General features: G+C 34.5%; 2 protein-coding genes across 2 annotated transcripts; one reads left to right on the top strand and one right to left on the bottom strand.

Annotated features, from left to right (window-relative positions):
* Positions 1-4,893: 4,893 nt before the first annotated feature.
* Positions 4,894-6,829, top strand: LOC126715307 (GDP-fucose transporter 1). The gene has a single exon (XM_050415850.1). It carries the CDS (start codon positions 5,508-5,510, stop codon positions 6,558-6,560), a length of 1,053 nt encoding a protein of 350 aa, XP_050271807.1. The 5' UTR covers positions 4,894-5,507; the 3' UTR covers positions 6,561-6,829.
* A 2,216-nt stretch (positions 6,830-9,045) lies between these two features.
* On the bottom strand, positions 9,046-11,342 carry LOC126715306 (pentatricopeptide repeat-containing protein At1g08070, chloroplastic-like). The gene has a single exon (XM_050415849.1). The coding sequence runs from the start codon at positions 11,285-11,287 to the stop codon at positions 9,134-9,136; it is 2,154 nt and encodes a 717-aa protein (XP_050271806.1). The 5' UTR covers positions 11,288-11,342; the 3' UTR covers positions 9,046-9,133.
* Positions 11,343-12,546: the final 1,204 nt, after the last annotated feature.

Raw genomic sequence — 12,546 nt, 5'->3', positions numbered from 1 at the left:
GTTGGTTGATTTTAGTACCTTTTGTGTGTGTGTGTGTGTGGCGCGCCTACTAAAGTCCTATTTAAAAATGTATTAAATAAAAGATATTTCTATATAACTAAAAGAATTGTTTATTTATTTTATAATTTTATAATTCGGGAGGAAGATTTGAACATTGATATTTCTTTAGAAATCAGTCAAATTACTTTAAAAATCTAAGATGCACTGGTTATTATTTTCATAAAGCTTCTTTAATGCTAGTAAATTTGTTTTGTCCAATTTCTTATTATCTTCCAATCCAATGGAGTTGTTCAAAAAGTTAAATTCAAAATGCAAGAGAAATTATAAGATCCACATGGTGGACAAGTGATGTGGTCCACTATTTCACTAAAAAACTTTCACCTGTTTAAAATTGTTAGTTAGAAAAAAATTTTAAATAGAAATTAATTACTGACTCAACAATTTTAAACAAGTAGAAGTTTTTTAGTGAAATGGAGTGAAATGGTGGACAAGAGAACTCTATAATTTCTCAAGTGCAGGTGCTTAAAAGCTGTGAATTTTTTTTTTTTTTTTTTTTTGGCATCATGAATGCATTCATATAAAAAATGAATAAATTAGTTATTAAACATAGAAGTGAAAAAAAATAAAGATAACAGAGAGAGAGAGAGAGAGAGAGAGAGAGAGAGAGAGAGAGAGAGAGAGAGAGAGAGAGAGAGAGGATAAGCAGATTGAGTTTATGAAAATGAAGACAAATGATATATCAACGAGGAAGAGTAATTAAATTTAAGTCTTAATGAAAAAATATGTAGATAATGACTTGAAATAATACTAGTAGATAAAGTAAAAATAAAATAAAATTTAGGAAATGATATGCTATAATTTTGAATAGGATAAAATGTTAGAGTATAATATATATGGCTGCCCTTACTTCATTAAGGATTTATAGCCGATTCCAAAAATTTTGGGATTTAGTCTTCATTATTATTGTTGTATTGAGCATATTATTAAGTTCGAATTTATAGACTTTCAAATTTATGAATTGAGTAAGATGTGTGCTTGATTTGACAAGATCCAAGTGGCCTTATGAAGGCGATTTGGGATCATATCACCTACAAAGTACAAAAAAGTTTAGCTTAGCTTCCAAACAAATCCAAAATTAGTGAAGTTGACAACTCTCTTGTCTATGTTGCTATATAAACACATGAGAGAGAGAGAGAGAGAGAGAGAGAGAGAGAGAGAGAGAGAGAGAGAGAGAGAGAGAGAGAGAGAGAGAGAGAGAGAGAGAGAGAGAGAGAGAGAGAGAGAGAGAGAGATGGTGCGATGATAAGGACAACTTTGTGCTTGAACAAGATTGAGACTCGGGTGTTGTTCAATTGTGAATTTCAAGACATTTGGTATATGTTTTGAAGAAGAGAAAAAAAAAATGAGGGAAAAGGAGGGGAAAAAGGTTAACTATGTTGAGAGAGACTTTTTCTATGTTTTATTAGCAATGAATGAGGTGGAAGCTAAGATTGTTTTGTTTTTTGTGTTTTTAATTTTAACCTAGCACGCTCTAATTGGACTAATTAGTTTTTTTTTTTTTGAAAAGGAGGACTAATTAGTTCACATTGTAAGAATTGCACTTTAATAAATTAGAAGTGATATGATCCCATAATTTTGTAATAGATAGCTTACTCCCAAAAATGAAAATATATTTTGGGACTATTATTTTCACCTTTATAAATGTCACTTCTACAAATTTTTGTTATAAAAAATAGATATTTTAAACCTTTTAAAGGGTTGAATTATGATATTGAAGAAAAATTGAAAACACATTCATACATACACACACATGCATACATTTATACGCATGCACACACACATATACATTTGAGTAAGTGATATATGTATATATATAATTTATTTATAAAAGTTTCTATGAGAACTTATCATCTTTATAAAATTTTTTGATTTCTATATAATGAAGGAGGGGAGGGAAAAGGTAGAGTTTGAACGATAGATATGAGACATTACAAAGAATTCGATTAGTACTAGATTATCACTTGAACCACACTTATCGTCTTTATAATTTTATTGGCTATACACAAGTTGCCTAGTTTGCTATAGATATGTACAAAAGAAATCACCATTATTCTTTTTTTAGTTTCATTTGTGATATTAAAATGTATAATGTTTAGTTATTTCCTTAAGCATTATAATAGCTTAACATTTTGAGTCTCAATCAAGTAAACGGTTGAAAAAGGACAACAAAAAACTTGTGATTAAGAACATTAATTTAGAAAAAAAATAATAATAATCAAGTAAAAATTGTGTTTCTTTGAAATATTAAATATATTAAATTTCATTAATCTATTTTAGGACAAAAAATATATGATTTATTCCACCCCAATATTTTGCCAAGGCCCAAAGTCTCTAGGGGTGTGTGTATATGTATGTGGTTTAGAACCTTAGACTCAGCTCAAATTAAGATTAGATCGGCTTGGTTAGAAGGCCCAATACAATTAATTTGAAGAGGTAGGTGGTCAAGGTCAATGTTTCCAGCCTATGTGAGTTGATTTGGCAATAACAAGGAAATAAGACATAAAAATAATGAATGAGGATAAAGATTAAGTACAGGAAAGTATAATTTGTTATTTGAAGGTCTTCCTTAGTTAGTCCGAGGAGCCTAAGTTCTTACATAGCTTTACAATAATCACTCTTCATCTCTCTTTTCTTAGATCTTTCTTGTTGAAGAACCTCCCCACCATTGTGGGGATTTCCCTCCCTTTATATAGTAGGGGGTTTTCATCCTAGCCCTCCAACTAGACGACTCTTAATTATGGTATTAGATACTTATCCCATCACTGCCTTGTTGGTGGAGGTAGAGTAAGCTGAGCAAACTATGGAGGCACTGTTCAGGGGCCATTCGACATTTAATGCAGTAGGATGGGTTGGCAAAGAACATTGAATGTGGAGGTGATGGATGCTTCTCCTAGAAGCTTCCTCCTGCCTTCATCTACCTCTTATCACTTCCTTGCTCGGCCTACACCCTGGTGGTTCTTGGGTTGGACCCTAGTTTTCCAAGGGAACCTTGCTCCTCTATCTCCTCAGACGAAATACTCCCTTCGATCTTTGGCATTTGGTTATTCGTCTGGATTGGGCCCAATCTAATGAACAATGAGTCCTAACTGTCTCCTTGGGATGTTTTCATATGATGAGTCTTTACTTCTCGAGTTCCTCCCTTCCACAATATATATATATATATATAGCAAAAAAAAAAAAAAAAAAAAAAGGAAAAAAACTTTCACCATAGAAACTATTTTTCCAAAAAAATCATGTACTAGAAGGGGATTTTTTTTTTTTTTTTTTTTTTTAAATTTAAATTAGGTATGGTTTGATACTTTGATTGGCATGTAAATTGACAAGAATTAGTATACATAAACAGAAGTGAGTATTAGTTAGTTCAGCTAATAAAATCTCTTGTTGTCGAACAAAAGATTTTTGGTTCGAATACCTACTCCAAAAATTAAATAATGTCTTGACCTAATAATATTAAGTAATCATCATAAAGTAAAAATAATATATATATATATATATATAAACAAGAAAAAAAAATGATCAACCAAGATTCCAACCCTCCTCTTTATTAATTATTAGGAATTCAAGATATTAATGGTCTCTCTTCTTCTAAAAAAAAAAAAAAGAGAAAAAGATATTAATACTCGCTGTTCATAAACAGTTCAACATCCGTTTTCCAAAAAAAAAAAAAAAAAACAGTTCAACATCCTAAAATATCTGAAGGTACATTTATTTATTTATTTTTGTTTTTTAATGGGATACCGAAAGGTTCATTGAATCATTTGATTAGCTTGACGGGGAATATGACAAAATCTTTTATGGAGTAAAATATGAGAAAAATACTTTCCTTTTTATTTATTTTTTGAAAATATGTTTTCTTAATTTCTAAATTTAGGAAAAGGGTTTGCTTGGAGTCTTGGACTCGTACCACCAATATAAAGATAACATAAGTTGATTGTTTAGACCAAATCAAAAAAAGAAAAGAAAAGTTGATTGTTTAGAGTTAAACTTTGTCCTTAACATTTTTTTTTAAAAATTTTTTGGATGGTAAATGGTCCTTAACCTTTATTCACTTAGACTTTTGAGAAGCTCTTATTAAACAATCATGTACAAAAATACACATATTTTTAAAATGGTAAATTGTAAATTACACTTCTAAAATTTGGAGGTATTTGGATTTTACATTTTGAAGTTTTAGAATTTGAAATTTACTTTCTAAAGTTAAGGGTATTTGGTTTTTACATCCTAATGATTCAAAATTTGGATTTTATCTCTTAAAGTTTGAGGGTGCTTAGATTTTATACTCCAAATTCTGAAATTTTAGGATATAAAATTTAAATACCCCAAACTTTAGAAAGTAAAATCTAAACACCCTTAAAATTTATGGAATAAATTCAAATTCTGAAACGTTAGGTGTTTAATTTAAATTCTGAAACTTTAAGGTATAAAATCCAAATATTGCCAAACTTTAGAAGTGTAATTTGTAATTTACACTCTATAAAATTTTCTTTTCCTTAATTTCCGACCAATAACATTTCACGAACTAAAAAAAGAACGTAAATCAGGCTGCCACGATTTCTTATTTTATTTTTTTCTGGTATCAGGTATGCTATGCACATCTGATTCTCAAAAAAAAAGGTATGCTATGCACATCACATCCAGCGATATGGTGTACTATTTGATAGTTTTGGAAATTAATTTACCATAAACTTGGGAAGGTGTCACCCACAAACGAGGTCGTTTCGCATGTGATAAAATCCACCGACGTCGTTCTTTAAAAAAAAAAAAAAAAAAAAAAAAAAAAAAAACTTTAGGCCCAATCAAAAAGTGAAGAAAACTCCTATAAAAAAAAAAAAAAAAGTGAAGAAAACAAAAACACTCTGATAAATATAATGCTGTTGGAAAAACTGGCGCACCTTCGTCCTAGTAGTACCAATTCAACGCCGTAGATTTTCTTCCAAACCCCTTCATAGGACTACCAAACCCTCCTCAGTTGTCTCTCATTTTCTCTCTCTCTCTAACGCACTGCACCCATATTTTCTTCTGGGGAACCATTTCTCGATCTCTGACTCGAGCATTAAGGTTTTGTTTCCGATTCACAATCTTATCTCCATTTTGTTTGGGGGCTCAAGATCTGTGTTCCTCTTTGTCTCGGTGATGTGTACCTCAAAATCTCTCTGATGGGTTTCATTTTCATGCTTTAATTCTGTTGTTACTGATCTTATTCCAAAAGGGTAGTAAAATATCAGCTAAATTTCATAGATTTTTGTTTTTCTGGTATTTATTTCGAATACCCATGTCTCAGATTTTGCTGTGAACTCCTTAACTGCTTCATTTCCTTTCAATTTTGATTCATATGCCTCTCTCAGTTTGCAATCTCGGTTTATAGCTCTTTAAATTTGTTGAAGATCTACTAGGTTTAGCACTTAATTTGGCTGAATATATATTGGATTAGAGTTAAAGAGTTTATAATGTCTTCGATTCGATTGGATTCTGCGAAGCAATACTATGCCACGAGCAGTCTCGTGGTTGGGTACGCGCTTTGCTCTAGCTTGCTTGCCGTGATAAATAAGTTTGCCATAACCAAATTCAATTACCCAGGCCTTTTGACTGCATTGCAGTATCTAACTTCTGCTCTAGGAGTTTGGGTTTTGGGGAAGTTGGGGTTTTTGCACCATGATCCATTTACAATTGAGACTGCCAAGAAGTTTTTACCAGCTGCCATTGTTTTCTATTTGGCAATCTTTACCAACACAAATCTTCTTCGCCACGCGAATGTGGATACATTTATAGTGTTTAGATCATTGACACCCCTTTTGGTTGCTCTAGCGGATACAACGTTTAGGAAACAGCCATGCCCATCAAAGCTCACTTTTTTGTCATTGGTGATTATATTGGGTGGAGCTGTTGGGTATGTGGCAACAGATTCAGCTTTTACTTTGACTGCGTATTCATGGGCATTTGCTTATTTGGTGACAATCACGACTGAGATGGTTTATATCAAACATATGGTGACGAATCTTGGGTTGAACACTTGGGGTTTTGTGTTGTATAATAACTTGTTGTCGTTGATGATGGCTCCCGTGTTTTGGTTTCTTACAGGAGAGTATGTCGATGTGTTTGCTGCGTTGGGAGCTAATTCTGGGGATTGGTTTGATCTTGTTCCATTCTTGGCAGTGTCATTGTCGTGTGTTTTTGGATTGGCCATCAGTTTCTTTGGGTTTGCTGCAAGGAAGGCAATCTCTGCTACAGCTTTTACAGTGACTGGTGTTGTGAATAAGTTTCTTACGGTTGCCATCAATGTGTTTATTTGGGATAAGCATGCCAGCCCATTTGGTTTGCTGTGCCTCCTCTTTACACTTGCTGGTGGAATTCTTTATCAGCAATCGGTTACTGGAGCTGGCAGTGCTCCATTGCAGCGTGAGTCTATAGCTTCAAAGCAGACTGACAGTGAGAATGATGGTGATGATTTTGGAGATGAGAATCAAGGAAAGGGCATGCCTGGTAAACTTGCTTCTGTATGAAAGATTTTGTTGGCTATATTTCATCTTTTTTGGCCCATTGGTGAAGAGGCCAAGTGAAGAGTTTGAAGTTTTATGTCTAATATTAATGATTTAAGAAATTTTCTGTATGAGATCATATCTATTATTTTCCTTAGAATTTAAATTCTGTTAGCACTTTCCCAGGATCCTAGGAATGTTTTGGCATTGCCAAATGATTGTGTTTTTGTTCTTTTACAATTCTATATTGTTCTTGTATTGCTTTTAGGGAGTAATACTAATTGTTGCATGTATTTTTGCTTTCTCAGGGGATTTACCCCCCTTCCCCTCCCCCACCCCCTCCTCCTATCTTTTGAAATTCTTTAAATAAAGCTTTTGTCAATCAAAAAGACAAGTGAAGGATCCTAGTGGACTTGGTAATGTGATTATTATACACCCACTTAGTGATTTCAAGGTTGATTTTAAGGCCACTCTGTAATTTAGTAGGCTAGTGGCCTTCAACTCACTTCCATGCAGATGTTAACGGCTAAACATTAGTGTAAAGAAATTCTTTATGGCTTTCTGAACTGAAGAACTTCCTTGCACCCCATATACTCAAAGCAGCTGAGTGAGCTTGTTGGTTGTGGAAATTATGATTGGTTCTGCTTTCTATAAGGTGAACATTGGATTTTTCTCAGACACAGCAAATGTTATGTGTAGCTTGTTATAATGAATACTGTTTATTGTCTCTAAGAATACAATGGAGTAGTTTTGAGTGCTTGCCTTCCATGGTAGTCGAAGGTGAGCCGGTGCTCACCTAGGCATCCGGGTGAGGCGAGGAGGCACATCTAAGACGAGGTGCTTGCCTTTAGAGCCAAGATGACCACCTTAAGCCATGAAAAAGGTGTTAAGGCGAAAGCCCCAATTATTTATTTATTTATAATATCCCCCATTATTAATAGAAGGTTGTTGTAATACAGTACATATTATTAGATAACTAGTTTATAGAAGCTTGTTATAAAACCTATTTTTAGATTAATTAATTTATAAAAATTTGTCGTAAAAGTTAAAACTTATTGTTAGATTAATTAATTTATTACTAATTAATTATTAAGCCTATTTTTGACATCAATTAATGGATTAATTTCTTCATGCGACACATTTAAAAAATACTTCAATTATAATATTTCAAGACATCAATTATAATATTTCGAGACATTGGGTATATATGATTGGGTTCAGCTTGTGTCCGGTGAAAGTTTTCACTGGACATGGACACGTGTCCAAATCTTACCGTGTCCAGTGAAAATTTTCACTGGACACAAGCCTTGCCCTAATTTAAGTTTTATATGTATGATAACTATGTTTAGAATTTGGCCTCTTACTTTAATCACTTTTTTGTCGCCTCATGCCTCGAACTAAACAAGGTGTTGGCTCCTTTGACTACCTTGTTGCCTTTTGTGAAAAGGATAGGATATTACTATGCAGCACTGAGCTGCAGCTAATTCAATTTTGTGTCAGTAATGGTAAATTGCTCTTATGAAAGGCTTACTGATAAATCATAATTTGTAAATGTTAAATGGTTGAGCTTATTGGGAATGCATGGGAACCCAGATCATTGTACAACTAATCTTTCCTTGTGTGTGCCTTTTCTATAATTTCTTCTGGACTTCGGTGTTGGCATGGTTCTTAATTGTAAACAAGGCCTCGGATAGAGGCTGGACCTCTCTGCACTGCTTCTGATTGAGACTGAGATGTCATGTGGATTTGCTCAGAATTAATAACTTTTTCATTGTTTGTGTGTGCCTACTACATGAATTGATCTGACACTTGCAATCCAAACCAATAAAATTTTGTTCTTGTGGATGGCTTTTAACCGCACAAATCTTATCTCAATGTTGCTTTGGACCATCTTCATTCACTACAATATTTCTTTTTCTCTGTATAAGGCTCTATGCTAAAATCAGATAGACATATAGGGAACCTCAAATTATAGACGAGAGTTTACTTATTTTTATATTATGCTTTATTAATTCAAGCAAGTAATGATTAGTAATATCTTTCTCTCTTTACGGTTTTGTATCTCTTCTCAATTTAAGTTCTGTAGGTGCAAGAGAGACCTGCTTCACTAGTGAGTATGAACGTTCCTCTTATCAACCATGCCTTCATTAGAAGATGCTTAGGGCTGCAAACCTACTATTGGGACAAAGTTCATTAGATTTTCCATTACTATAAGCAACTGTATGACTGAGTAATACTTCAAGTACACGTGCTTGAGCTTGTAGAGAGTAGAGACATTTATGTGAAGAACAAAACTTAGGTACAATACCTTAAGTGTTGTTCCTTAAATTGTCCTATTAAGATTCAGTCATGTGTTTACTTAACTAAAAAAAATCCACTTTCATCCCATGAGAAAAAATCCACATGGTAGAATGAGGGAAACTTAAGGAATAACATCTAAATATTGTAAGTTTTGCCCTTATGTGAATGTACTAGTACCTAATGCACAAAAGATCAACGGATTCAAAAGTGAAAAAAAAGAAACCTGAGATATATGAATATGGTACACAATGCAAAAAAATTGGTAAATATCTAAAGAGTATAGGATGATTCTTACATCACCAAAAATCCCTACAAGAACAAGCTCCATCCTTAAAGTGGTGAAACCGAATCCTATCCCGCACTATTATTTCCCTATTGTAAACCCGGGAGATGAGTTTGGTTAAAGTGTGGCAATCACTGCATACACGAAGGTTTTTTACAACTCGAATTGGGGTACCAGGTTCAGTACTTACAAGCCCAAATGCAATGGCTAGCTTCTCACTATGAAGGCTAAGTGCAGTCTCCTTTTCTTCCTCTTCCACATCAAGCAACACTTCTGATTTGTCAGGAACATAACCAGCTTTCTTTAATCGGTTTATCATGTCTTCTAACATGTCATAGATCTCTGAGGATTGTGGATGTGATGAATCTCCCTTCACAAATTCATGAACAACACCATCAACCTCAATCAAACTGCAACTTGGGGGCTTCTTTATGTTTCTTTCAGCTATGAGTTCCCTAACTTTTTCAGCTTCATCCCACTTCCTTAACGAGCTATATATTTTTGATAGAAGCACATATGTTCCTACATGGTTTGGATCCAACTTTAGAAGCTGTTGAGCTGCTCTTTCTGCAGCCTCAAGGTTGCCATGGATTCTGCAGGCACTCAGAAGCCCTCTCAAAACGAAATGATCTGGTGCCATTGGCATGTTCTGTATCAACTCCTCTGCTTCAGCTATGCAGCCAGCTCGGCCTAATAGGTCAACCATACAACCATAGTGTTCAATACTAGGTTGAATGCCAAATGTCTTAGACATCAAGTTAAAATGTGAAATTCCTTCATCCACTAATCCGGCGTGACTACAAGCTACCAAGACCCCAACAAAGGTAATTGCATCTGGTGTCACCCCTCCAATCTGCATCACATGGAAATACTCCAATGCCTTCTCCCCTTGGCCACACATTGCAAGACCTACAATCAAGGCCGTCCAAGTCATAACATCTTTCTCAGGAAGTTCTTGGAATACTCTCACTGCAATTTCTATGCTCCCACACTTCGCATACATGTCCACAAGTGCTGTTCCTAAGGCAACATCGACCTCAATTTTTTCCTTCCCAATATAGGCATGCAACCATTTACCAAGCTCAAGAGCACCCAAATGGCTGCAAGCAAGCAATAAGCTTACCATAGTCACCTTATCCCCCTTAACGCCCTTGAGTTGCATCTCTCGAAAGAGTAACAATGCCTCCTCATAATCACTATCCTCAACATGTCCATTGAACATAATGTTCCAACAAACCAAATTCTTCTCTGGCATGTTGTCAAATAAATCCCTAGCAAGTGACACACAACCACACTTGCAATAAGCATCCATAAGAGCCGTAATAAGGACCGCATGGAACCCAAAACCATTCTCATCAATGTACTTATGCACCCGTCTCGCTGTTCCCAAATCTCTCGCTCTAGCACACGCAGTCAAAACATTAACCAAAGTAACCTCGTTAGCTTTCACACCCTCAATTTCCATCCTATCAAAAAGCTTAATAGCTTCACCCGGTTGATCCCATTGCGTGTAAGCTCCAATCATGGTCGCCCAAGATACCACACACTTATCAACCATTTTGTCAAACACCTTGTGGGCCGAAACCAAGCACCCGCAATGGGAGTACATATTCATCAACGTGTTCTGAATATAAGTATCCGAAGCGAAACCAAGCTTAGTCGAATGACAATGCAGCTGTTTCCCTTCACGCAAATCCACACACGATTTGAACAACGAAGGAAATGTGAATCTATCAGGGACAACAAGACCTTGAGTTATCATTTCTTGGTAGAAAACAACAGCCTCACGTGGCAAGTTCTTGTTCGTGTAGCCTCGGATTATCGAATTACAAGTAAAGGTTGTGGGATTGGCGATCTGGGTTAAGGCCAAACGAGCATAATGGAGATTCCCTGATTGTTGGAGAGCACAAAAGGCAACGATTCTGCTGGCGGTGTATGCGTCGAAGAAAAGGCCGGTTCTGAGCATTTGGGCATGGATTTGCTTTAGCTCCTTCATGTTGGAGCAATTTTCTAGCGAAACTAGACATGGGTGTGGCTGAGTTGAGTTGTTGATGATGTTGCTCTTGTTCTCAGTGGCAATGGCTGTGATGATGGTGGGGTTTTTTGGAAGAGGATTGTCTGAGGATAAGGGTGGTCTGAGGTAGTTGAGGGACAATGGAGCAGCCATTGCTTTTGCTTGTGGATGTTCGGTATTTCTGTTAAAGAAAGCTCACAATCTCCAGTGCTACAATTTTATATTTATTTATTCATTTATTTTTGAGTAAATGCGAAAATGCCCGTCATTTGCTCTTAAAAAAAAAAATTACAAAGTAACGTGATAATAAATAAATTTGATACCACAGTCAACAAGATATTAAATAAATGTTTAGAATAGTTTTTGTGATTGGAGATATGTCAATTTGTAATATTTATCTAGTAAAATTTTTATCCCCAAGATTACTCATATTTTTTTTTATCTTTTCAAACATGGTATGTCCTTGTATTTTCCCCTTTCCTTCCAATAATGAGGAATTTAAATCCCCCCTTAAAAAATTATTGGATATTTGAAATGGACAATGACTCTCTCATACTCATTATAAATCCATTTTTTATTTTCACATCTATTTTTCATGTTTTAAATTGTAGATATCATATTTTTTTCCTTTTAAAATTTTTATATTAGCACATCAATTACGGATATTGTATAAACCATTATGTAAATGTAAAATGAATATAAAAGAATAATATTAATTAAATCTATAAACATCATATCCCCCCTCCCTCCCTCTTTCATTCCCCTCCCAAACACAGTTGAGAAAATACTCCATTCTCTTTTCTATTATATTCTATTCTTTTGAAATCTCAAAGTCTCAAACCCCAACATAATATTGAACCCCAACACAATATTGAACCCCAACACATGGGAAATCTGAGCAAAGAAGAAAAAGAAAAGGAAACGGGAAATCAATTGATCTTGGGCATGCTCCAAGGGGGCACCTTCTACTTTTCAAGTAAAGATCTAAAGATGTACCTTGTGCACACACTAAGGAGTGTTTTCTACTTTGCAAGTAAAGATAAATTTTTACTGATTTATTATGTATTTTAAGTTTTTGTTAAAAAAAAACTAAAACTCTAATTTTCTTAGTTGGAAAAAAAGAAAGAAAGAAAAAGCATTTAGTTAATGTTGGTAATTGTAGGTAATTGTACAGCAATTTCGAAGGCTAATATTAAAATGTGTGTGCAATGTAGCGTAGAACATGGATGTTGGGTTAGCAGGAAAGGAATAAATAATCTATCGAACTTTTTAGTTGAAACCCTAACAAACTATTTAGTCGCCAAGGGAATAAATGTTATGTTTTTGTGCCAACAATAAAAATTGAAAATGATTAAAGTTGAGTTTTTCCTCATTTTTCAATAACCAATCAAAGAGCTATTGATAGATAATGA

Source organism: Quercus robur, chromosome 2, assembly GCF_932294415.1.
Source record: "Quercus robur chromosome 2, dhQueRobu3.1, whole genome shotgun sequence".
NCBI lineage: Eukaryota > Viridiplantae > Streptophyta > Magnoliopsida > Fagales > Fagaceae > Quercus > Quercus robur.
Note: the sequence above shows the minus strand (reverse complement) of the source record. Positions and strands in the feature narration are given on the sequence as shown.

Excerpts from the sequence above, each read along its gene's own strand:
- LOC126715307 (XM_050415850.1), top strand. The coding sequence starts at position 5,508 with ATGTCTTCGATTCGATTGGATTCTGCGAAGCAATACTATGCCACGAGC.
- LOC126715306 (XM_050415849.1), bottom strand. The coding sequence starts at position 11,287 with ATGGCTGCTCCATTGTCCCTCAACTACCTCAGACCACCCTTATCCTCA.